The sequence below is a fragment of the Engraulis encrasicolus genome, chromosome 13 (genome assembly GCF_034702125.1).
Source record: "Engraulis encrasicolus isolate BLACKSEA-1 chromosome 13, IST_EnEncr_1.0, whole genome shotgun sequence".
Lineage (NCBI taxonomy): Eukaryota > Metazoa > Chordata > Actinopteri > Clupeiformes > Engraulidae > Engraulis > Engraulis encrasicolus.
Genome location: NC_085869.1, coordinates 16178632 through 16205543, shown reverse-complemented (window position 1 = coordinate 16205543; position 26912 = coordinate 16178632). Strand labels below are relative to the sequence as shown.

At 44.5% G+C, this 26912-nt stretch overlaps 2 protein-coding genes across 2 annotated transcripts in view; one reads left to right on the top strand and one right to left on the bottom strand.

Moving 5' to 3' along the window:
- cerkl (ceramide kinase-like) overlaps positions 1 to 11708 on the top strand; it is a 116987-nt gene extending 105279 nt beyond the window's left edge. The window contains exons 7-13 of the mRNA XM_063213251.1: positions 3845 to 4022; positions 4834 to 4902; positions 5626 to 5657; positions 6242 to 6350; positions 8935 to 9031; positions 10649 to 10866; positions 11602 to 11708. Of these exons, the coding sequence (XP_063069321.1) occupies positions 3845 to 4022; positions 4834 to 4902; positions 5626 to 5657; positions 6242 to 6350; positions 8935 to 9031; positions 10649 to 10866; positions 11602 to 11683 (785 nt within the window). The 3' untranslated portion in view covers positions 11684 to 11708. The remainder of the gene's footprint in view (positions 1 to 3844; positions 4023 to 4833; positions 4903 to 5625; positions 5658 to 6241; positions 6351 to 8934; positions 9032 to 10648; positions 10867 to 11601) is intronic.
- A 1956-nt stretch (positions 11709 to 13664) lies between these two features.
- The window catches only part of itga4 (integrin alpha 4), a 45653-nt gene continuing 32405 nt past the window's right edge, over positions 13665 to 26912 (bottom strand). Inside the window, exons 18-28 of the mRNA XM_063213250.1 lie at positions 23714 to 23864; positions 23148 to 23246; positions 22900 to 22973; positions 21851 to 21940; positions 20364 to 20451; positions 20125 to 20232; positions 17879 to 18004; positions 17373 to 17498; positions 16675 to 16773; positions 15805 to 15924; positions 13665 to 14588 (exon numbers count right to left, since the gene is read on the bottom strand). Of these exons, the coding sequence (XP_063069320.1) occupies positions 14481 to 14588; positions 15805 to 15924; positions 16675 to 16773; positions 17373 to 17498; positions 17879 to 18004; positions 20125 to 20232; positions 20364 to 20451; positions 21851 to 21940; positions 22900 to 22973; positions 23148 to 23246; positions 23714 to 23864 (1189 nt within the window). The 3' untranslated portion in view covers positions 13665 to 14480. The remainder of the gene's footprint in view (positions 14589 to 15804; positions 15925 to 16674; positions 16774 to 17372; positions 17499 to 17878; positions 18005 to 20124; positions 20233 to 20363; positions 20452 to 21850; positions 21941 to 22899; positions 22974 to 23147; positions 23247 to 23713; positions 23865 to 26912) is intronic.

Genomic DNA, 26912 nt, shown 5'->3' with positions numbered 1-26912 from the left:
CTCTCCCATCTCATGAAAAGCCACAGTAACTAAATTTTTTACAGTACTATCTGTCAACCCCCCTCCCCCCATCTTCCACCGCCACTCCCATCATTCCCACCCCCATCATTCCCACCACCATATCCTGCCCACCTCCCTCCAACCCCCATTACATCCTCTCCCCACCCACCACAATTCCCTCGCCCATCAGCTTTTTTGGCTTAGTTGTGCATTTATTTTGTTTCGTGGCAGAGATGGAGACAACTTGTGTTGTGTCATCTATGAGGTGTTTTTCAAGTCTACGCTGACACGTCTGGGGCCCTGTGTGTGTGTGTGTGTGTGTGTGTGTGTGTGTGTGTGTGTGTGTGTGTGTGTGTGTGTGTGTGTGTGTGTGTGTGTGTGTGTGTGTGTGTGTGTGTGTGTGTGTGTGTGTGCGTGTGTGTGTGTGTGCGTGTGCTTGTGTGTGTATGTGTGCGTGCGCGTGATTGTGTGTGCGTGTGTAACTGTGTGTGCGTGTGTGTGCGTGTGTAACTGTGTGTGTGTGTGTGTGTGTGTGTGCGTGTGAGCGTGCTTGTGTGTGTGTGTGTGTGTGTGTGTGTGTGTGTGTGTAACTGTGTGTGTAACTGTGTGTGTAACTGTGTGTGTGTGTGTGTGTATCGGTGCGTGTGAGTGTGCTTGTGTGTGTGTGTGTGTGTTTTCATGGAACACACTCCTCTGGGCTTAGCCTTGACAGACAAGCGGATTTGCCTTGTGTCAGGGGATTACAGGCGACAGATAGACTCGCTTGCTGCTCACTCACACAACTAGCTCGCGTGGAGGGGGGCAAAAGCATACATGCTTACAAGCAAAAAATAAAATCAGCTTTTAGCTTTGTGTGCTTAAGTTTGGTGAGAAAAACAATAATGAGGCAAAAGACGATAAAGAAAACGCTTGTTAGACTTCCTTCTTAGATAAATTAGAAAAGCATTATAACGGTTTGTGATACTAAAAACGAAAAGGAAATTGTCTAGTTTTCCCAGAAGAAAACAAATGTAATGTTTTCCTTTTTTGTGATTATGTTATGAAAAATGGAACAAAGCTTTTTGCGTGTTGAGCGAGAGAGAGAGAGATCATGGAGGGAGGAAGTGAGTGGTTGGTGGGTGGAGGAGAGCATGGGCGGTGGATTGGGTGGTGTTCCACGACATGCATGGCTGTACTGAGGGAGAAATAGGGCCCGGGCACTTTTGACTTAAAGGGCCCCCCCTCATAATTAGCGGCGCACAACTGACTCACCGGTGGACTCCGCACCCTTGTGTGCCCCTATTTTCAGAAATGTAAAAAAAAACCAAAAATAGCATTTCTGAAAAACGGGGCCCACGAGGGTGTGGAGCCAACCGGGAAATGCCCGCTATGCCAGATGGCCAGTCCAACCCTGCCGGCATGGGACGACGAAGTCCTGTTTTTCTGGAGGACATCATGCTCTTCCATAGATCCAAATGATTAACTCAGCGCTGACCCCCCTCTTCACACCAGAGAGTCTTGCTCATCATTAAGACTCCAGTCTTGAGACGGAGGCCATATGGTGGCGTAATTCATAGCCCCTTTGACGAACTGAGAAGGCTTGATTTTTTTTCTTTCTTTTCTTTCCTCCCTCTCTCTCTCTCTGTCCCCATCTCTCATGAATTGGGACCAGGGCCAGTTTTTTTGTGAACAGTAACTGGGTCTGGCAAATTGGTAAGCACCTTCATCGGTGAGAGTGAATGTGAGGAGAGGAGAGCTGGGTGTACGAGTGTACTGTGGCAGAGTAGAGCGGAACAGTGGTGCGGTGCGGAGCGGAGCAGCCTCCACAAAATGGCCAGGCTCCATAGTGGCGTGATTAATTAGTCTCTCGCAGAAGAGAAGAGCAGCGTCTGGCATGAGTTTGCTGAGCTAAGTCAGGAAGCGTGCGTTTACACAGGGAAGCCAACAAGGGGGGGGGGGGGGGGGGGGGGGGGGGGGGGGGGGGGGGGGGGGGGGGGGGGGGTGGGGGTTGTCCCGGGCCCAGGGAGAAAGGGTGGCCCATAATTGGGTCCTCATTGCATTGAATGTATTGGGTGGGGGGCTCTACCAGATGACTTTGTCCTGGGCCCAGCCAAAGCTGTCAGCGGCCCTGCGTGTACACACTCAAACGCACGTATGCACACATACATACATGGACACACGCACGCACGCACGCACACACACACACACACACACACACAAACAAGCACACACACACACACACACACACACACACAAACAAGCACGCACACACACACACACACACACACACACACACACACACACACACACACACACACACACACACACACACACACACACACACACACACACACACACACACACACACACACACACACACACATCCCATCCTCATCTGCAAAAAGACAAAAACTGGGAAAACCTGTACCGTCTTGACTGACAGCCATGTTCCCAGCGTCTACCTGACAACGCAGCAGACTCGGCACGATGTTTGTGAAAGCAAAAAAGGAAGCAAAAAGCCCCCCCCAAAAAACGAGAACAAAAAGAACCCAAAAAATAACCATGTCCTTCAAAATGTTGCAAGAAAAAAAAACCCTCATCCATCCAGCCTCTGTTTGCCTCGGAGGCAAAAAAAAAGCAGCTACCCAAAAAACAAACCCCCAAAACAAAACAAAAAACTGCAATAGAAAAGGGCACAAATGGCCAGTGTTGCCAGATTGGGTGGTTTCCCGCCCAATTGGGCTGCTTAGGGTGGCCGTCTGCGGGTAAAAAATAAAGCCAAATTTTTGGCCATAAAAATCAATAGAATTGGGCGAAATTTAGTACTTCCAGGAGGGTTTTGAGCATTTTTTGGGCTGGAAATAATCAACCTCATCTGGCAACCCTGCGAATGCCGCCCAAGACACCTGACTGGAATGAGGGCAGTGCGCCCATTTGCCTGGGCCAATGGAAGGCTTGCTCCTGTGTAATTAAGCAATATTTACGCATGTGAACGAGGCCAACTGGAGGGATTTTACTACAGCCTCATGAATATTCATAAGGCAGTGCTGAGCCGCCTTGTATGTGTGTGTGTGTTGTATTGTATTGTGTGTGTGTGTGTGTGTGTGTGTGTGTGTGTGTGTGTGTGTGTGTGTGTGTGTGTGTGTGTGTGTGTGTGTGTGTGTGTCTGTGTGTGTGTGTGTGTGTGTGTGTTGTATTGTGTGTGTGTGTGTGTGTGTGTGTGTGTGTGCGTGCGTGTGTGTGTGTGTGTGTGAATACACCAGAACAGGCAGAAGAAGGTCAGGAATGTGAAGTGGGAAGAGAAGGGGGCCGATGGGGTAGTGATGGACCAGTCTGATGGTGCAAGTCACCAGGTCCGACCTGCGGTGAATTTGAAGTACTTTTAGTATAAAGTATTCTTTGGGCTTTTTCCTTTACTGTATAACGACAGGTAATTAGGGAATAGATTGCACTTCTTTCTTTTTGTTTTTGTTCTATTCATACATTGCAGGGTCTGACAGACGTTTCAGCAGGACTTGTAGGACTTGCTCCCGGTCCCCCGGGGTAATGCTAATGCTATTTTGCGTGCGGTAGAGCACCTGTCACAATCTACGCAGACGCTTGGATACACTGCAATATTGACAAAACTAAGAGGGGCGATCTTCTGAACTTCCATGCCTCCTAGATGATACCTCCAGTATAATGCAACGTGCTACGCTTTTCCTGAAGCGAGTATGTGCCCTCGGTTGCACGTGGTTGCATGTACAATTTAAGGCACACAGCGAGCATATCCCGGCCTTGGAACCACTTTGCTTGTCGTGAGGCGTGCCTCCTTTGTTCTGTTGACCGTGTGTGTGTGTGTGTGTGTGTGTGTGTGTGTGTCCAGGTCATCGTCAGGCGGTGGATGTGTGTAGCTTCAGCTCCATGGGTCGCCTGCTTCGCTTTGGCTTCTCCGCCATGTTTGGCTTCGGCGGCCGAACGCTGGCACTGGCCGAGAGAAACCGCTGGATGCCCCCTGGACAGCGGCGCGAGTTTGCCATGATCAAGATGCTGGCCCATCTCAAGTGAGTGTCAACACAAACCAGTCCAATCCCACACCAAGACCCCGCCGCCCCCAAGATAATGCAGTCAGTGGCAATTCCACACCAACATACCCCCCGCCCCCAAGAAAATGCAGTCAGTGACAATCCCACACCCCTCTCAAGAGAACACAGTCAGTGACAATCCCACACCAACACCACCCCACCCCTCTCATGAAAACACAGTTAGTCACAATCCCACACCAACATACCCCCCCCCCCCCCCCCCCCCAAGATAATGCAGTCAGTGGCAATTCCACACCAAAATGCTCTCTCTCTCTCTCTCTCTCTCTCTCTCTCTCTCTCTCTCTCTCTCTCTCTCTCTCTCTCTCTGTCTCTCCCTGAAGCTCTGTCCCTTGTAAAGGAATGCTGGAGCCTCCAGAGAATGGCAGAAGCCATGGATATCATAGCTGACTGTATTTCTGTCTTTAAGGATTCTATATAACACAGGAATATATATAACTAGGAGACAGTATGCCCCATGCTCACAAGAATCAATTGTCTTTCGTATTCAAAAGTATTCATCATTCTCCTTCTCTAGGGCATCTCTACAGTGTGTGTGTGTGTGTGTGTGTGTGTGTGTGTGTGTGTGTGTGTGTGTGTGTGTGTGTGTGTGTGTGTGTGTGTGTGTGTGTGTGTGTGTGTGTGTGTGTGTGTGTGTGTCTGTCTGTCTGTCTGTCTGTCTGTCTGTCTGTCTGTCTGTCTGTCTGTCTGTCTGTCTGTCTGTCTGTCTGTCTGTCTGTCTGTCTGTCTGTCCATGGTGTGCCTGATCTACATCTCCTTCCCCTCTGTCCAGACCGGAAGACTGTGAGCTGTCCTTCCTGCCTCTCAAGCCGACCTCCCATGGAACTCAGGAAGCAGCAAAGTAGGTGACGACAGCCAACCAACCAGCACTCTCTCTCTCTCTCTCGCTTTCTCTCTCTCTCTCTCTCCCTCTCTCTCGAGCCCCTCTCTTGCTCTCTCTCTCTCTCTCTCTCTCTCTCTCTCTCTCTCTCTCTCTCTCTCTCTCTCGAGCCCCTCTCTCTCTCTCTCTCTCTCTCGAGCCCCTCTCTCTCTCTCCCTGGCCTCTCTCTCTGTGTATCGCTCTCTCTGTCTCTATCTTGCTCTCTCTCTCTCTGTCTCTGTCTCTCTCTCTCTCTCTCTTTCTCTCTCTCTCTCTCTCTCTCTGGCCTCTCAGCCTTGTGTGTGTGTCCTGTCCTTCACTTGTGCCTCGGCCTGGGCTTGTGCTAGTAGTAATTGCCTGCGAGTAATTTTGACACGGGCCTCCCCTCTGCTTCGCTGGCCATTGGAAAAGAATCAAATCGCTTAACCGCTCAAGGTCGCCCAAATGAAAGCAACAGTAGGGGGAAGGGGGCGGGGGGCTGTTTTGTCTGCTTTTATGTTGATAGCATTACCTATGTTTTGTGTGTGTGTGTGTGTGTGTGTCTGTGTCTGTGTGTGTGTGTGTGTGTGTGTGTGTGTGTGTGTGTGTGTGTGTGTGTGTGTGTGTGTGTGTGTGTGTGTGTGTGTGTCTGTGTGTGTGTCTGTGTGTGTGTGTGTGTGTGTGTGTGTGTGTCTGTGTCTGTGTGTGTGTGTTTTGTGTATATAGAACGGAATCCAGTCAAGATGCCAGAGATACTGGTAAGAAAGGACAATGACTATGGTTTTATCCATACATATATTTGAATAGTTCTTTTACAAACAGTCATTTAAATTCACTTTTTTCATTATCTTTATTTTATTTTATTGTACTGATATACACCTGGAGCTGGATTAATGTGATCTGATTTTTCCTTACCATCAGTCATCAGTGATACAGTATAACTGATACTGACTGAAAAGGACAATACAAAGGCATATTTTATGAATATTGTTTTTAAAAAATGGATACGTTTTTTAATATTTCTTCCTTTTATATTCTGGTTTATCATATATTATTGGCCTGTCCCATCCTTTCATCATTCTATCCTTTCATCCATCCTTTCATCCATCCTTCCATCCATGCATCCATCCATCCATCTATCCATCCATCCATCCATCCATCCATCTATTCATCCATCCATCTATCTATCTATCTATCTATCTATCTATCTATCTATCTATCCATCCATCCATCCATCCATCCATCCATCCATCCATCCATCCATCCATCCATCCATCCATCCATCCATCCATCCATTCATCCATCCTTCCATTCACCTGTCTGTCTGTGTTTGTCTGTGTAGATGAGGATGGCTCGTGGGAGGCGACTCAGGGTCTGTTTCTGAACATCAGCATCATGGCTATCCCCTGCCTGTGCTCCATGGCCCCTAGGGGCTTGGCCCCCAACACCAGGTCAGCAGCAGGACTCTTCATTTCTGTTTCTGTACTGTCTGGAAACAAATAGGTATCGCACGCCATGTCTTTTTTAGATGCGTCCTAGCATATCTATAAGAGGGTATGTCCGTCCGTGCGTTGACATGTTATGAGGAGGCCGGGGGGGGGGTGTTTGGGTCAAAAAGGTTGAGAACCACTGGCATAAACGGACGCATATTTGCCCACCTGTCAGACTCGTTGTTTTAGGTGCTGGCATTCAATGTGCATTCAAATGTCAAAGAAAATAAAGAAATTACCGCCCACTCTGCTCCATGTTTAATTTTGAAGTAAAGTTTTGTTAAAGTTAAAATTTTCTTTGACATTTGAATGGACTTGAAGAAGGCCAGACGGTCGAAACGTTATTTCAAAATAAATCATGGAGCAGAGTGGGTGGCATTTTTTTTTTTTACATGTTTTTTCATGTCATTTAACATCATTCTGTGTTTGGTGTCACAATACGCAAAAAAATATTAAACCTGGTTCGAAACTAGCACGCAATTCTCGTGATGCCACATTAGCAGGTCTAGTTATTTATATACTCTCAGTGTGCTGCCACTCTGACCCTGTCTGTGAAGGTACCGGTAGCCTACTGATGGAGCTCAGCACACAGCTCTCAGAGCAGTGGGACAGTACCTCATGAGTCCTTGTGTGTGTGCGCGCGTGTGTGCGTGTGTGTGTGTGTGTGTGTGTGTGTGTGTGTGTGTGTGTGTGTGTGTGTGTGTGTGTGTGTGTGTGTGTGTGTGTGTGTGTGTGTGTGTGTGTGTGTGTGTGTGTGTGTGTGTTTTCGTGAGTGTGTGTGTGTGTGAGTGTGTGTGTTTTTGCGTGCTTGTGTTTTTGCATGTGTGTGTGTGTGTGTGCTTTCGTGAGAGTGTGTTTGTGTGCTTGTGTGACAACAAGCAAAGAGCTTTATAATAAGACTAGGTCAGTGTGTCTTTAAGGCACTGAACCCACTAACGTTATCTAGCCAGGCCAACAAACTCCTACTTAAAAACAAAAAGCCCCGGTGTCCTGTCCTGGCAGGCCCTGGTAGGTAGGTAGGTAGGCATGGCCGTAACTACCATTGAGGACACAGAGGTCATGTCCTCTGTATTTTTTTCACTAATGTAAAATTTATCTATGATGAAAATCGATTTGTGATCAACAATGATAAATTCAGTCTGTAACCCCTCATCCACCCCCCCCCCCCCCCCCCCCCCCCCTCCCCCCCCCCCCCCCCCCCCCCATCCTCAAGGCAGTGATTAATGACAACTTAACAAACTTAAGAGTTTGAAGCATTCTAAATGTACAGTATGCAGTACAGCGCGCAGTATTTTACCCCGGTATTGGAAAATGTCTGGTTATGGCCCTGGTAGGTAAGGTAGGCAGGCTACTGTTGCGTGGCAAGAGAGGGAGGGTAAGGCAGGGGGAGAGGGGACACCGGGGCCACGGGGGCAAAGCAAATCCCTGAGACTGGAATCAGTGGCTGGAGCTGGATCAGACCGCCGAGGTCAAAGGCATCCGAGATGGACTAATCAGCACATAATTACTCTGATTAAACTGAGTGACTTAAGGAGGCGAGCAGCTGTCCCACGGAAGCCTTTTGGGACGTCTCATCCCCTGCACCCTTCCCCAGTCTCCAGTCCCCCATCCCTAACCCACCCTCCTCTCCTCTCCTCTCCCCTCCTCTCCTCTCCTCTCCTCTCCTCTCCTCTCCTCTCCTCTCCTCTCCCCTCCTCTCATCTCATCTCCTCTCCTCTCTCCTCTCCTCGTCTCTCTTCTCCTCTCCTCTCCTCTCCTCTCCTCTCTACTCATCCTCTCTCATCTGATCTGAAAGTAGGGTTGCCATTATATTTGTGGAAAAAATACAGAACACTTCATTGTCACAGGGGTCTGGGAGCCCTCCCCCAGTCTCTTAGATAAAATTTCCTGCATGTCCCATGTCCCGTTTCAGCTCAATACGGAACCATATTTTATTTCTCAATACGGGATGGTTGGCGCGACCATATATGAAGGCGAGACACAGAACCACATGGCCAACAGCGTCCTCAGTACCATCACAAATATGTGATTAGAATTTTGCCAAAAATTTGAGTTCTCAGTATGATGTCATAATGTCTTTGCGAGATTTTTAANACAGACGTCTATAGGAGCTGTAGAGTGTTCCAGTAAAATTCTAGAAGAACCTCTAGAAATTCATTACTCCTCAAAGGGTTAAGTCAATTCACAAGACTGTGTGGCTACAACGGGTCACGAGGAGGACACAGACCTCGCTGGCGTGTTGACAGCTCAATTGACCCTGGCCTGCTCTTCAAAACAGAAGAGCGCTGGGAATGTATTAATTATTGTTTGAGAAGAGGAGTGGCTTAAAAATGATAAGCATCATCTGCATATTTATGCCTAAACTTGCAGGAGTACAAATGTGAATGTGATGCTTGGTGTCTGTGTGTGCCAGAGAGAGAGAGAGAGAGAGAGAGAGAGAGAGAGAGAGAGAGAGAGAGAGAGAGAGAGAGAGACAGTCTGCAGTCTGTGAGCTTATCTTACATTATTACACGTTACTGTATTTACCTCCATGTTTTAATTTCAGGTTGAATAACGGCAGCATGGCCTTAATACTGGCTAAGAACACATCCAGAGCAGAGTTTGTCAAACACCTGAAGAGGTACAACAGCGTAAACAATCAGGTGAGGTCATCACCCATCGTCCATGTCCAGGGTGGTGAACGTCCCAGCCCCATGATAGATAGACTGTGTGCAGAGATAGATAAAGCAAGTAGCCTCCCCACTGATCCCACATAGGAAATCCAGCCGACACTAATGGAGTTAGCTACCTTCCCAGCTTAAGCAGAATTAGCATACTGTCAAGTCAAATTAGTCCGCCATTGTCAGATTCGCGTAAAACACGTTTCAGGCTAATACAGATTAGCCCATTTCAAGAGCCCTGCGCCGCCCGCGCCGTGCGCCAATCTCTCCTTCTTCTTTTTTTGTCTTGCCTCTCTCCTGCCAATCCAACCTTAGGTTGTTTGTTAACCTACATTCTATATTTACACGTTGTGTAGGACGGAGAGGCTACTGGGGGATTTCAAGGTACTTTCTTTGTAAGTGTGGGAGGAGAAGAAGTGTGGGCCAAGGGAAGAGACTGTTAAGACAACACTGACCCAGACCAGTGAGACGGCTTCATCAACATTTGCCTGTCTGTACAGTACGTGGCGCGCTCACCTTATCTGCAGGAGAAACAAACATAATCTCGCCTGGTTTGAAGAAAAAAAAATCTTAAGTCAGCATTCATTTCCCTGTGCTGTGTTGTTTTTGGAATGATAGGGCCTACACACGTTTGAGGGTAAAATCACTTGATATCATAAGAACGCGCTCACATCCTGCAAACGTTGTTAATAATGGATAAAGGCTTAATTTGGCAAAACATAAACAAACCCAGACTGCATGAGGGAGAGAGAGGTGTTTGATGTGCTCCTCCATGAACCCTCTTCTCTCCTCAGAAAGCTAAATTTGGACTGAACGGAGTGGGCAACAAGCCCGCTCCTGAGCTGGCTAATGACCAAGTTCACCCCAGGTCACGGGCCAGCCATGGCGAGGATTGATGCTGTCCGCATTTAGAGGACCGCAGTCTTGCTGTTCACCACTGCCCCCTTGTGGACAGCATATTAGCTGCACGTCAGATGCCACACAAAATACAGTGGCACATTTCGATCCTAAATGGGTTGTGCAAAGATTCACTTAAAAAAAAAAAATCCCTACATCCTACACTATTTTACCTAATCAGTTCACCATTTAATATATAGCCTATTGTTGTTAATGTTCTGGGTGCACGAGTCAGAAAAAAAACTGAAATACATGTGTATAAAGCTAATATTGACATACCTGTATCCAAAAGAGGTGACTCCGATGTCAAAAATAGCCAGTTTATTCGCCACAGCCTATGACCATTCTCCAGACTTCTTACACACCAAAGATTTTTAAAGCTGTGTGTGTCCTCTCAACTAACTACCTCAACTTACAGAATATGTTTTTGCACATTTGTCTACCCCAACTCACAGAATTTTTGCACGATCGCTTTTTAATTTTTTTTCTGTAGTCTTTATTTTCTCCCTCCCTTACTATTACCTTTATTACATGTGTCTTGAAATGTCTGTGTGGACATTACGTTGGTTTGTGTATTTATGTAAGCTACTTGACACCTTAATTTCCCCCGGCATCGGGGATCAATAAAGTTACTCTACTTTACTCTACTCTATTACTATTCATTAACAAACCACCTTTCTTTTCCTTTCCCCCCGCCCACAGTTTAGCTTTCCATTTGTGGAGACTCATACTGTGACAGCCGTGAAGCTGCGCCCGAAGACTCAGGGCCACTGGTCCGACGAGGTGTCTGAGGAGCAGGAGGAGGGCGACTCCAGGAGCGGCCCCATCATCTCCTCCAGCGAGGGCACCTCCACCTCCACCTCCTACCCCTGGAACATAGACGGAGACCTACTGGAGGCCCCCTCCGAACTGCACATCAGGTAGGGTACACACACACACACACATACACGCACCCACGTACAAAGTACACACACACAGTTGTTTGAACCTATGCTTGCAATGCATGCACACAGATTATGTGCTCACACACAGAGACACACTTGCATGTACTTGCTTGCATCTACTCTTACACACACACACACACACACACACACACACACACACACACACACACACACACACACACACACATACATATGTGCACAGTGCATATAAATACACACACACACTCAGTCCCCTATTGTATTTCAATGAAAGCTGCTCCAGTGATGTACTATATACAGCGATCTGATAATGGCCCCTTCTGAGCTTTACATCAACTATACAGTAGCTACACACACACACACACACACACACACACACACACACACACACACACACACACACACACACACAGTCCCCTATTGTATTTCAATGGGGAAGCTGCTTCAATGTATAAGAGGTCCGGCAGCTTTAGGAAATGCCTTGACTTCCTGCCAAGCGATTCCACGCATACCATATCTGCAATGGGAACCAACGGCAGCAGCTTTCAAACGACATTCAAACATTCTCATTCAGCGGCCGTCGGAGAATGCATCGAGCCTACGTTACTAGTGCCAGGGAAAGGACCCTGCTTATGTTACAGTTTATTTGAATAGAGTGCAGCAGCGAACAGGGAGAGTGTCAATTCAGCTCTTTGTGTGTGTGTGTGTGTGTGTGTGTGTTTCCTTCTTCAGAGTGCATCCCGAGCTTTTGACGCTGTTTGGAGAGGACCTGGAGGAAGTAGACGAGTCTCTCATAAAGTGCAGCTGCATCTGAGTCACGGATATGCGCACACACACACACACACACACACACACACACACGCGCACACACACACACACACACATATGCTGATACGCACACACATGCACACACACACACACACACATATGCTGATACGCACACACATGCACACACACACACATTAATGCAGGAGCGCTCACACAGTAAAAGAATCCCAACGCATTCAATTAAATAGACAAAATTTATATAAAAAAACAACCAACACACACACACACACACATTGCATTCCAGTGCATGATAAATTACCAAAGAGTAGAACCAAAATATCAACATCTGCAAAAAACGTTTACACATAGTTCGGAGATGTGTGAGGCATATACTGTATTTAAAAAAAAAACTCTTTCCAAATAGCAATTAAAAAAAAAGAACAGAACAGAAAGAAAAAAGAAATGTGCTTCATTGTGCAATTCCCTGAAGTAGCGAATTACATCTCTTTCACTCTCTCTCTCTCAAACTCGCTCACTCTGTCAGCATGATCACGCAAGCATCTTAACACCCCGCATATTACCCCCCCCCCCCCCCCCCCCAATTCCTTGGCATCCACATAATCATGAGATAAGGCTTGATTTGAAAGATAAGACCTCATGTGAATCCTCTTGTTTTTTGCACAGCTGTGTGGAGACTTTGGGGTATCTTCTCCCCCGGGACATTACATGATCCCCATCATCACAGCGCTAAAAGCATCGTCTGGGAACTCCGCTTCTTCATCGGATTAGTCTTGTCTGATTTTTTTTCCATCCGATATATTTTTTATGAACATAGATCTTACTGGCCTCATACATGTATGTTGTAGCCCCACAATGCATGCTGTTCCACCAGTGGAATGCTGTAATAGTCATTGAAAAGTGAACTACCATAGTACTACACTACTATGACATAACACAGGGCCTTTAGTAATGCACTACTACTTGGTCATTGCCATTCTGGTAACAGCAAATGTATGCTGCTGTATGATGTCTTAATGGGCATTGGCACGTTTATTTTCCGCCTGACACTTAAAAGATATTTTTGTGAGACATTCATTCCTGTGTTTGTCTTCAGCGTTCTTCCGCTGCTTGTGTCAGCTACATAATGTTTGAGAACTATTCAGTGTGTGTGTGTGTGTGTGTGTGTGTGTGTGTGTGTGTGTGTGTGTGTGTGTGTGTGTGTGTGTGTGTGTGGGTGTGTGTGTGTGTGTGTGTCTTGGTCCCCATCTCTCATCTGCAGTTCCTCTGCCATCTCAGGGTGTTGTACTGTATGTACTGTATGAAGGTGTGTAGGTGTTTGCATCTCTGCTGCTTCCTTGGTGACAGAGCAGAGCGTGGGCAGGAACTAAGAGATCCACCCACCCAACATGGAAACCACATACATCAGAGCCAAAGCTGAGCTGTAGCCCTCACTTATGTCAAATAGCACCATGCCTCTTTAGACTTCCTGTGATGGAAAGAGTACAGTAAGTCTGCACACTGTAGCTCCACTTTGAAAGTTTGTTCAAGTCATAGGGTCTGTTGGGTGGAAACATTGACTAGAGTAAACCTTCAAAGTGAAGCAAAAGTGTGTGGACTTCTACACTTTCTACTGTCAGATAGGCCTTTGTCCTGCACCTGGCCTCAGCAAGGTGGGATGTGCATTCTCTTACTCTTATGAAGATCTTTAGATGTCCTCCCATCATACCCGTGTGTTATGGGTGGAGAGCAGAGGGCAGGGCTATGGGTGAGCAGGGCCTTTGCCGCACCCTTAATGATGATGGGGGTGGGGGATGGTAATGATGTGACCTCGGCGGGCCGTATGGGGGGACCCCACAAGTGTCTTGCCCTGAGGGCCTTGTGTACAAATGTTCCGCCCCTTGGTGGAGAGAGGAGGGTGAGGTCGTGAGGCACATGTGGTGGTGGAGCAGGATTACAGTACAGTACACATCCTTCCCCTTGCCCCTTGCCCCTTGCCCCTTGCCCCTGCCCCTTGCCCCTTGCCCCTTGCCCCTTGACCCTGCCCCTGTGGCTGTGGCGGTGAAGAGCTCCCGGGAACTGAAAGTCTCTTCTTCGCCTGTGCACTAGTCGAGTAGTGCAATGAGCGTTGTGTGCCCCAGTGTGAGGCAACCAAACAACCTGCAAGTTCAACTTGAGGTGGCGTCTCTCTCTCAGGCAGGCACTTGTTCAACGTCTTCTGCATAGTCCTTCTCATAACGTGTGTGTTCAAAGGGGTGAAACGTTGCTCCGTTTTTTTGTGTTTCCGTTTGTGTTGCATAAAGAATCTGTGAACAAGGGTGTGTGTTGGTGATTGTGGTTGACATGTTTAAAACAGTGCATTAGAAGAAGGGAGGGGGGTTGAAAAATAATTTTACAGCAGAAACGAGTGAATTGGCCCTTCAAATGTGTTAGAATGATAAAATGAAGACCGCTGGAAGGAGTAGATGAGTTGTTTTCTTTGTTCTCTCTTCTATGGCACCTTGACAGTAGCCAGCACTGTTCATTCTGCCCAGCTCCACTGTTCCAGCTACATAAAGTGCATTGCAATGCAATGACGGAAACCTCTTCATCATTTCACTTGCCAGCAATGGGACGCTTTCTTGCTTTTTTTTGGCAAAAAATATTATACCTTTTTTAAAAAACTAAAATCAACAGTGATGGCTGTGTTGTGTTTCTTCTCTTTTTTCTTCACTTCTGGGCTTTTTTTTTTTTTTTAAAAAGGAGCAACAGTTATCCCTTATATTCTCCATATGTTTTTTTTGGAGAGCCTGGTCCACTTGTGGCATGGGTCTCTGACTCTCTCTCTTTCGTTCTCTCTCTGTGAGTTATGAGAAGCTTTCGCTCTTCGCCACGTCACTTTTCGGTACGTAGTCCCAGCTGTCTCTCCGGAACTCATCCTGCTTCTCCTTTAAGCTTCTCTTGAAGAAGCCGGCCTACAGTGACAAGAAAGGGAAATAAATAAATATTTACATTAGAAGTGGGACCGTCCACTAAAATTACGTATTGTGTTTATGAACATATGATTATGTGTGAATTATGAAATTATGAGTGTGAATTATTGTAGCCCTGTGTTTGACACACTGTCTTTATGTTTAAAAAAATGACTTGATTTGACTTGAATCTTAAATATTATAGGTGATACTCTTCGTCATTCCATTTACTAACATGAATGTGGAACTCCTGACTGCAAACTGGACAGAAATGATTTTAACACTATATCAACAAAACACATGCACTGTGAAATGGTTGTCTATGATGACACATCACTGACTTGCATACTCTGAAACTGTTTTTCGATTTTAAAAAGCACCTAGCATATTTTTAGCAACGGCAACGCCGGGCCCCCTATTCCCCTGGGGATGACTGATTTGCAATCAAGTCTCACCCCATCCTCCCTGCTGTCCAATCAGGTTTAAGAAATACTATACTTAAAGCATGATAGATGATGACATCAGAAAGTATTGTAACACTACGCATTTTTACCTCATACACTGTGAAATGATAGTCTATGATAACACATTCTCAATATACTGTGAAACTTTTTCTTTTTGTTTTTTACTTTAAAAAATCGCCTACGATATTCTTCAGTCAAAACTGTTTCATGAACAAAGACATTGGTTTCAGGCCCGATTACATGCATTGTAATGAGGCACCAATTTAGGGCCCCTTCCTCTCCCTTCCTTATTTATTCCGGTGACAATTTACTTTAATGGGGCTTTAATTACTGTCTATTTACTCGTTAGGTACAGTGGAATAACAGTGAAACAACACTAGTGCATGTTATTACATCGTATATTTTATGTATCTACACAACAATTGCACATAATTGTTCATAACATCTACAAACAACAATACACATTGTGAGTACAATGTAATAACATGTACTACAGTTGTCCTTACATGTTATTAGACCAGTTATCCCACTGTACCTAATGAGTAAGAACAGTGTAATTAAAGCCCTGTTAAAGCCACATTCACATACAATACCCGCTTCTCGCTCAACCGCCTACTCGCCACTCGCTCATGGAACGTTCAGTAAATGTTCCCGCGGATTTAACTGCCAATGCAAAAGCGAGAAGCACCAAACTCTGCATTACCTACATTGTTACCCTGTGTCATGTGGGCGGGCCTGGTTTCGGTCCTGCTTACCTTCCACAGCATGAGGATGAGGAGGGAGAGGATCAACAAGCCCACTATGAGACTCAGGACGATGATGAACACGCCTACAGACAGGTTGGGCTTCTGGTTGTGATGGGCCTCTACCAGCACCTAGTAATACAAATGACAAGAGCACATTTTTATTTAGAAGTGTCATTTAGAACCGTGGTTCTTAACCTTTTTCCCTTAAAGCACCCCCTTACCTGCGCTCAAGACAAGCTGCGCACCCCCAACCAATACTTCAATACTCACTAAAAATGATTTAAGTGATTAATTACTTTGCATGAGGGCCTGATTATAACGTTTGAATTTTGAATTTTGCAGAATTTTGGTCACAACCTCAACACAAACAAAATTCTGCGCACCCCCTGGAATCTCTGGTGCACCCCCAGGGGGTGCCCGCACCCCAGGTTAAGAACCACTGATTTAGAACACTCAAGGGCACTGTACAAATACAAATCAACTGTACACACAAGACACAGCACCTGTGACATTTTCAAGCACTAAGCTTCAAAAGACGCTCAGCAATACCAGTGTGGAGGCATACAAAAACGATGAACAAAAACACCAACAGGAAACCAAAGCTACCGCTGTAGTGTTCTCAGTTTCTAGAAGACTTTTTTTTTAATGTAGGTGCTACACTTCAGGCATGTAGCTATGCATATACTCAGGTAGAAGCATAAACACACACACACACACACTCTCTCTCTCTCTCTCTCTCTCTCTCTCTCTCTCTCTCTCTCTGGAAAAAAAAGTGTGATTAAAGACACAATTTCTCTGCATGGCGTTGAGTGTTTCCTGTGTTTGGTGTGCTCTGTGAAGTAGCTGTGTGTGTGGAACTAATGCGTTATGATAACTTGCCGAGGCAGAGATGTGGTCCTGAAGCACGTAGGTATGACGATCCGTCTGAGGGGATGTGACCACCAACAGGCTTTCCATATGCACCACACTGTGTCTTCCCTGGAGAAAAGAAAACACACAAAAGAATATAAAGCCACATTTTTCCACAAACCACAAATTAAGAAAATAACCCACTTTGTTTTCATATTCCAGAGATCATCCATATAATAATAATAAAAAAAGATCAGACATGGTAGTTTTCCACTGAGCTATCCATATTTAAGAGGGCTAATAATATATCTGACAGCACCTAATGAACGTTTGTAATAAAAGTAGTATTGAGGAGGCCTTACAGATAATGTCAAAAGTGGCCACAGTATTCATCAGTATGTAAGTGATATTAATATGAAATTTCCTATATACAGCTTAATGTGAATAAATGAATGAATGATTTTATTTGACATTCTCAGTCTTACATATCAAAAATACATAATTAAGTTTCATATAAACTGCCCCACATACGTAGATTTAAAAAAAAAAAAAAAAAATCAGAGTCAGTATAAAACAATGAAGCCCGGGAGCGTACTTACACTGTGATCCTTTGATGTTAAATGGCAGCTGATGTTAAAATGACAAGAGTGGCACTGGGACCAAAAAAAATAATGTATGGTATTGCTACTAATGTAAATAATGCTATTAGGTTAATATGTAGGACTCACCGGCATGATCTGTAAGACGGTGGGGTTGAGCTGAACCTCCATCTGAATGGTGACCTCCTTCCCCACCTCCAGATCTCCCAGGTTACACTGCACCCTCAGGCACAGGCCGTCACTTCTGGAGCAGTACTGCAACACAAGCATACAGTAGACTTAGTTTGCATATTAAGTTGATTCAGCTCCACATATGGGCTTGCATCGGTTTATGCACAGGGACATCTGTGGGCATTCAAAATAGTTGACAGTCAAGGAAAGCCATATACAGTATGTCAGCATGATCATCATGATGTATGAAAAAATGTGTTTGTGGGGTGGGGGGTGTACAGTATGTGCATGTGTGACTAGTCCATTGTATAGTACATGCTTGCATAAGTGACTGTACTGATGGGCATGTGTATAGGACTGAAGATGCACCTAGTATGTATGCATGCAATTTGTGGGTATGTAATTATGTGTGAGCTGAAATAGGCGTGTTGTTCAGTGGCAAGAAAGAAAGCAATTGTGTTTACCATTTTACGCCTGCTAACTTTGTCAAAGAAGAACACAAGTTCGTGGAGGAACGGAGCTTTGGGTACATCACAGTCAGCAGTCGCCCAATGCGTTTCATTCCTCACGAAACATTCTCCCACGGACGTCTGTCAAAAACATCACATGGGTTACTTCTTTTATGAGACATAACAGTCCAACCTTACATATAGTACACCTGAAGTCATTATACTCATCCTGGTATACTACAAGTAGTGTTTTAATGAGACATATTGGAAAAGATCAAACTTTCAAATCGTTAAAAAGATATCTGGTTTGTGGGTTTTGACAACTGTTTTTACAATGCAAAACATACAGTGAGGAGAATAAGTATTTCATCCCTTGCTGATTTTGTTGGTTTGCCTACTAATAAAGACATGATCAGTCTTTAATGTTAATGATAAAATGTATTCTAATATGGAGAGACAGAATATCAAAAAGAAAATCCAAAAATTAACTCTAAAGAATATATATTAATTGATTTATATTTCATTGAGGGAAATAAGTATTTGATCCCCATTAAGAGTTCTGATCCCACAGATCAAATGGCACCTCCAATCAACTTGTTATCTCAATTGAACACACCTGTTAATAGTAACCTGCACAAAAGACACATTGAATCTGCAGAATCAGTCCATAGTATCTGTCAATCAAGCAAACTAAACTCGCCAACATAGGACAGACCAAAAAGCTGTCAAAGGATGTCAGGGACAAGATTTTAGAACTCAAGAAGGCTGAAATGGGCTCCTGGATTATAAGGAGAAAACTGGTGGTGCAATTCTTCCAAATTTTAGGACAAACAAAATGATTATCAATCATCAATCTTAGGCCTGTCTGTGGTTCCATACAAGATTTGACCTTGTGGGGATTCAATAACCAGAAAAAAACAGAGATAAAGCACCCTAAAACTGTATGGGAAGAGCTAGGAAATGCTCTCAAAGCAGCTGGGACCTCAATCACTAAGAAAACTATTGGAAACACTTAATACCACAGCGGATTAAAATCCTGCAGTGCATGTATGGTACCCCTGCTTCAGAAGGAACCTGTTCAGGCTACCTGAGGTTTTCCAATGAACATCAAACTGGATTAGGATATGATTGGGAGGTGCTGGAGTCAGATGACACCAAAATCAAACTGTTTGGCATTAACATAACTCGTTGTGTTTTGAGGAAGAGAAATGGTGCCTATGATCCAGAGAACAACACCTTCCCCAACATCATACATGAAAGTGGTAACAATATGTTTTGAGGTTGTTTGTCTGGCCGAGACACAGGACAACTTCACATCGTCAAGAATTGGATGGAGGGAGACATGTAAATATACAATGCTGTATGCCAACCTCTTTCCCACCACCACAAGACTGAAGGTGGGTCATGGATTGACCTCCCAATCTGATAATAATCCATAACATATAGCCCAAGCAACGAAGGAGTAGCTCAAGCAGAAGCACATTAACGTCATGAAGTGGCCTAGCCAGTTTCCAAACATTAGCCCTATAATAATCCTGTGGAGGGAACAGAAGCTCCCATTTGCCAAGATAGAGTCATACAATTTAAATTATTTAGAGATGATCTGCAAAGAAAAGTGGACAAAAATCCCTTCTAATATATCCACAAACATTGTCATTAACGGAAAGAAACATCTGAACTCTGTACAAGAAAACAAGGGCTTTGCCGCCAAGTATTTTGTCTTCTTTGACTAGAGTGGTCAAATACTTATTTTCCTCAATGGAATACAAATCAATTAAAATATATTCTTGAAAGTTATTTTCTGGATTTTCTTTTTGATATTCTGTCTCTCCATATTAGAATACATTTTATCATTGATATTATAGACTGGTCATGTCTTTATTAGTGGGCAAACCAACAAAATCAGCAAGGGATCAAATACTTATTCTCCTCACTGTAGATGCATGGTACCATGGCCAGATATAATCATATTATTTAGTCTTCTTAACCCCTTTGCGCAGAGCCTATGTAATCACCTTACTATCACCAAAATTGTAATGTCTATGTCTTAATCTGTTACTTGTGGCTCTCGGTAATGTCATAGCAATGTTGTTATGATGTAGTTGAGTACTTTCAGCAAATGGTGAATAGGCCCGCGGCGACCCCATCCACACAAAGAGGCTACGTATTATTAGCTACTCTATGTCTTATGAATTAATGTGTACAACATATGTATTGTATAACTGTATTGTAGTGTTTTATCAGTTATATTTGAAGCTTACCTGAAGCTCAGACACCCTGAGCAGCTGGTAGTCATGTGGGAATATGGCCTGGGGGATGTCTATCTCCAATATGGTGTTCACAGATTTACTCGGACCAAGGTTTACAGCCTGGGGGTCAACGCAACAACAAACACCTTAGTAACAAATATAATAACACAATTGCTCAATAATTGAATGCCACTTTAGGTAAATCATATAGTGTGGTATGAGACATGAGCTGCACGTGACCCTTGTGATACCTTGTATGTGTAGTTCAGCTTCTCAGAGTAGCAGTCCACTGGTATTGGCTCCTGGTCTCCGAAGAGGAACGATGTCGGAGAAACAAAACTGCATGGAGGGAAAAAATGCATTTAATTAATTACACCTTTATTACAGCCAGCTAAATCATCCTCGAAACCCTCTCTACAGGGCCACGGCTTGGCATAAGCAGAGGTCTTACAGCCTCAACCACTTTGACTAAAAAAATGTATTACTATTATTTGTATTTAAAGGGGTATGCCACTATTTTGGGGCTTAATGCAGTTAAAATCATTGGCCAGGGTTTATAAAGGTGGTAAAGTGTCTTATTTTTCATGTTAAGCGTTGTCTTGCTTTAAGACAAGTTAAAAGAGGGAGCATGTCGCTAAGCTAGTGAAGACACTTCACCACCTTTATGAACCCCAGCCAACGATTTTAACTGTAGTAAGCCCCCAAATAGTGGCATACCCCTTTAATTATGAGGGGGGCCTCCTGACCAGTTATGCTTAGGGCCTCCAAAACCATAGCAGCAGCCCTGCCTCTCTGAGCCATAGTGTATGTCATAGAGCAGTGGTTCTCATTTTTTTTGTGTGAAGTACCACCCGAGAAAATATTGAGCTCTCCGAGTACCACCTTGACAACCAACATTAGAATATCGCGGCAAAGGCCTTCCCTTCACTTTTGCCAGTCAATACAGGAGAGGTTCCTAACGGCATCAACAGCTACGGTCACATTCAGTGCAAGTTTGTTTTTACATTTCTTGCTTGCCTAGTATTATTCTGAATTATGTTTTCAGATTCATACAGTTCAGTATTATAAAATGTGAGACCAAAGAGACATTTTTGACTGCAACAACTTGATCAGCCTTCAAATCAATGCACAAAAAAATGAATTCTTCCAAGTACCACCAGAGATGTCTCAAGTACCACCAGTGGTACGCGTACCACAGTTTGAGCACCACTGTCATAGAGGGAAAAGCAGACATGGCTGAACCAATGGAAGTCAATGGTCTGTGTCAGTGGGTCAGAAACTGTACTGTGTATACAGTACAGCACTCCACACTGTGTAATATACAGAGCATGGCCACAATAGGTACGTTGGAGTGTAGTGGAAAGTGCGCACATCCAGCAAAGAAGCATCAGCAGGTGCCAAATCAAAAACCTGTCACATGTAGGAGCGGGAAAGGATCTGCACACTGCTCGATCTATGATCGAAACGTTGCTCCTAACAAATCTTTTGCAAGCAGTGTGCAGATCCTTTCCCGCTCCCACAATAGGTAAGTTTACATGATGTTTTTAATTCAGAGTAAATCATTAAGAATTAAATAGTTCTGTCGAGTTTACTTTGATTAAGAGGTGATTACATGACGTTTTCAAAGAGGAATTAAGCTTTATTCAGAATGTAAGTCAGTTAATTCCGAATGAAATGCCTCATGTTAACGTAGCGAATGTATATCATCAGTTCATACATACACCAATCAGCTTCTTACCCATGCACTGCAAGGCCAACTCCATATCTCAGAGGTAATGAAATAGTCGCAGTGTTGTCATAAAGCAGGTCTTCATTTTCATAACTATCACTGGAAAGAAAAAAAGGTGGGAGACAAAGGTAATAAGTCATTCAGAGATTAATTTAAACGGCTATTAAAGAAGTAATGTTATTAAAAGAAGAGCATGCCACTCGCGCTCATGTGCTGCCTATGTATTCAGCAGATTCCGGAACATTAGCTGTGTCCTTGGTAACCGATAAAATATTTTGGTCAACCGCAGCGACCGCAGGAAAAACATACAGGGGTGGAGTAAGCAAAGTAGACACACAATTAGTGCACTGCTATCTTGACCCAAAGACACTAAAATGGATCAGGAAAAATGTTGTGCTTTTAAAAGCGCCCTGAATTGCAAATGTACGGTAAAAGCACCATTCTCAGGTTGCATACGAAGAAAAAGACAGCTCTTACTTGCTTTTTTTCCCTCCATGCAATTAGTAGTTGAGAAAAGGCATAGAGCAGAGTGTGTCTTTGTCTGGGCGGAATTTTAATTGAGCCCAGCCACATGGTACCAGACTACACGTGTTATGTCTTGTGTGTCCCTGGCTCTGTTCTATACCTTTCCCTGTTCGACTTGCTTGAACAGTTTGAATGCACAAAACCCATTTGCCTAAAAGCTATATTTTGTTCCTGTATCTTCATTCCAAATGCACTCAGATGATTGTGAATCTCCATTTACTAAATCATTTTTTCCTTCCCATTAAAATCTGTAAAATCTCCCCAATGAGGCCCGACCGTGGCTCTAACGATCTGCTACACCAGAAACCCAGGTTTGATTCCCCATCCCTCTACCCACTCGCTTCCTGTCCTTCTCTCTCACTGTCTAGTCAAAAAACAATACTAAAGCTAAAAAACTCTCCTCAGTGATGTTTCTTACTGTAGTACCTGCTCCACCACTATTGAAAGCAGGTTATGCCGATACTAAACCAGACTAGCAGGCTGATTGCCCCTGACTGCATGTCCTCAGCTTGGGGGAAACAGTGCACTCTTACCTGGCCGTGCGGACGTTGACTGACAGATTCTCCGGAGTGCTCTGGTTTACGTCCAACAGGAAGCTAACGTTCAGCTGCACAGGAGCAGAGGACAAGAAGAAGTTTGGATTCCATTTCACAGATTCGTTTTGGTCTGATAGAAATCAAATTACATTGGCTGCTGCTGGTCTGGTTTTTTGTATTTTTTTCATTTTTTTATTTTTTTGTGGTGGTCTAAAAAGAGGTTGGAGTAGGTCAATGTTGTTTACCTTTGCAAACGCTGGGAGGTAGAGGTTGCCTACGTTGCAGTCCAGGCCAATGGGCTCTTTGTTTTCCTCCACGATGTCACAGCTGACATACTTCTCCTCCTGCAATAATCAAATTACACACAGCTGAAGCCAAACACAGACTGACCTACTGACACACCGCTGCCTCAGAAAAAAAGAAAAAATAATAAGAAAACGCTCCCTCTCCGTCTAATTGATATGTCTAGGGCACCGTTGCATACCCTGTGAACTTAGATCAAACTCTCAGGGTCTGCCGGAAGCTTCACCTGAAATAATAATTTAAAAGGAACGTTTACCGCACACTCGTCTGACGTCCTGCTTCTTAATTCAGAGCGAACAACGCGCCTCGCCTCTGTGGGTCATCAGGTTCGCTCAGGCGAGGCGCGTTGTTCACTCTGAGTGAAGGAGCAGGAAGTGAAACAAGTGTGCAGTAAACTTATTTCTTTTAAAGTATTGAACACTCCTGCATTTACCAGCACCTAGAAGCTGTGCATGGATCTTTGAACTTTTGAATGAATAATTATTCAAAAATATGATGTAGCACTCACGGCGTCCAGCACTTTAATGTATTGCAGACTGCGGGGGAATCGGAGGTGCAGCTTGGGAAGGAAGGCGTCGTCTCCAGAGTTGAGTAAGGTGGTGTTGAGCATGATGGTCTTGCCAGAGCCCAGGGCAAAGTAAGGCGTGTTCTTGTAGCTCCTGACAAAGAGACAAGAGAAAATAATCAATTTCAACAAGACCCAGACCAAAACAGTAGGCATTGTTGGAAATGGCAAAAGCTGTGGTGTAGTCTACGTAGAACGCGGGTATACGAGTATAGCCACTTCTAAATTTCAGGGATTTCAGTATACCCACTTAAAATTGATTGATCCATTGTTTTGAATAGCACAAATATATACAGTATACCCACTTCAAAAATTTTCAAATATACAGTATACCCACCATTAGAAAGTAGACTACACCACTGGGCAAAAGGAACAAGTGATTACATTTTGGTGGTGATCTGGATCACGATCTGGATTCAGGCATTTTTTTAAAAAAAGATTCTTCACCACTACGGGATAGGGCAAATGTTGACATTCCAGTTCTAACTCCACTCCACAAACGGCAGAATTTAGGGTGTAACATAATGAACTGTTCTATCAAACAGCTTGCTTGGCGGAGGTCTGCACTCTCTGAGTGCATTTCTAGTTTACATTTAATGCTAATGGTGTCACCGCTCCACACAGTCGCCAGACAGGGACTCTAGAAACAGGGTTGCCAGATGAGTCTGATGATTTCCAGCCCAAAAAATGCTCAAAACCCGCCTAAAAGCACAAAATCCCGCTGAATTCTATTGATTTCTATGGCAAAAATTGGGCGGGTTTTTCTGCTAAATTCCATTTTTACCCGCACACGGCCATCCTAAGCAGCCCAATTGGGCGGGAAACAGCTCAGCTCAAGAGCAGCATGGCAGGAGAGGGGCATGGAGATTGAGGAGGGAGGGGGGGAACAGATTGCCCAAGCAATGTTTTACACATTTATTATTTGTCATGCTCTCCCAAAGAACACAAAAGGGGCACAGGACAGACGGTGAATGGTGTGTGTGTGTGTGTGTGTGTGTGTGTGTGTGTGTGTGTGTGTGTGTGTGTGTGTGTGTGTGTGTGTGTGTGTGTGTGTGTGTGTGTACGCATAAGTGGATGAGTGTACGTGTGCACGTGTGCACGTGTGTGTGTGTGTGTGTGTGTGTGTGTGTGTGTGTGTGTGTGTGTGTGTGTGTGTGTGTGTGTGTGTGTGTGTGTGTGTGTGTGTGTGTGGTGTGTGGTGTGTGTGTGTGTTGGGGGTTGGTCTGTTTTTTCATGGCCGGTGCAATAAGGGTCTGAAGCCTGATGTTTCGCATGTACAATAGGAGCACCAGGTGTGCATCTGCTATGGGGACAAGACCATTGTTGGCACACACACACAAACACGTGCACACACACACACACACACACACACACACACACACACACACACACACACACACACACACACACACACACACACACACACACACACACACACACACACACACACACACACACACACACACAGAAGCAGATGCCTACAGTGCAATCAAATCATGGAGCAGTGCAGGGCAGGGGGAGAGGGAAGGGAAGGTCTATAAATTATCATGTTTAAGTGCAAATTTGATTACAAATGTGAACACTTGCCGTCAGATGTTGTGTCTGCATAGCGATTTGCATATTTACGCATCCCAATACAGAAGCTACAGTGGCATTCAAATTCAAAATGGGTTTGTGTGTGCATGTGCATGCTTGCGTGTGTGAGTGTGCATGCCTGCTTGAATTTGTGTGTGTGTGTGTGTGTGTGTGTGTGTGTGTGTGTGTGTGTGTGTGTGTGTGTGTGTGTGTGTGTGTGTGTGTGTGTGTGTGTGTGTGTGTGTGTGAATGTGTGTGTGTTAGTGCGTGCGTGGATGTGTGCTTGCTTGCTTGCATGCACGTGTGCGTATGTGTGTGTGTATATGTTCAGCTGCATCTGTGTCTCCCCTCCTCATCTAAAACACTTCACACCTGTTATATTTCTCAGTGCTCGCTCAGCACTGCTACCTACCTTGCCTGAGTCGCTACATGCATCTGCATGTGCCTCTTCATCTAAATGAGTCTAAATGAGCCTACTCTATTTTAGTCGACTGTGAGCGATGTGGCCTTCTCAACAGCTAGCGCAGGCCCCAACCACACGTGTAGCTGAGACTGAGTAATAACTGATCGTCAACAACACCTTACTGGCGCAGGCCTCAACCACACATGTGGCTGACGGTGAGTAATAACGTATCGTCATCGCCACCCGCTTCTACTACAGGAACCACTGCTATCTTCTATCTCTTTATCTGGGTTTGATTGTGGCTCAACCAGACTACCACATGAACCACTGCTATCTTCTATTTCAAGCAGACTAAGCACCTTGTAAGAACAAAGGCAGGTGCTGTATGTTCAAATGTTGGCCTTCAAACTTCATACGCAAGATATCCTTTACCTTTGCTATTCTTATTAGTGTGTCTTTCTTTCTTTCTTTCTTTCTTTCTTCTTTTGTAGCAGGATAATGTACATGTATAAGGGCTGAATAATGAAGTAACTGCAGCTTAAAGTCTTAAAACTCAGGACCCCTTTTCTCGAAAGCGTGGTTGTTAACCAGTCAACAACTTAGTAGGTTGCCTATGGAAAATTGTATTGCAACCAAGCAAGTTGCTGACTTAGTTATCAACGACGCTGTCGAGAAACATACCCCAGCTTTGTGGAGTGCGACTGCTAGATATGAACTATTAGCAACCTTTTTTACTTTTGTATTATCAGAAAGTACCAGAAAAATACCAGCAAACATTTCCTCATTTCATCTACATTGAAGGGACATTTGAATTTTGAGGTTAAAACTTATTTGGGGCATAGCAATATCAAGTCTAAAATGGACAATAAGAAGTCCATTTATGTAAATCCTGAGACTGCCCCGACAGGCAACAATTTGAAACATCAGCATTGTGTTTCTCCTGATATCTCCAGTGTTGCTTAATGTGATAAATATAGATCCACACTTTCATTTCTGCCTTTGCAAATAATCAGTGCAGCATTTTTCACTTCTCCTAATCAGAAGATCTGTATGTAAAGCAAGTATTCAGACCGTCTGAGAACCGTGCACCTTATCACAAACCGGCCGGCGTGTTCACACCACAGATATTTGCGTTCACGAACTGTTAAATTGATCAGCAGGTTC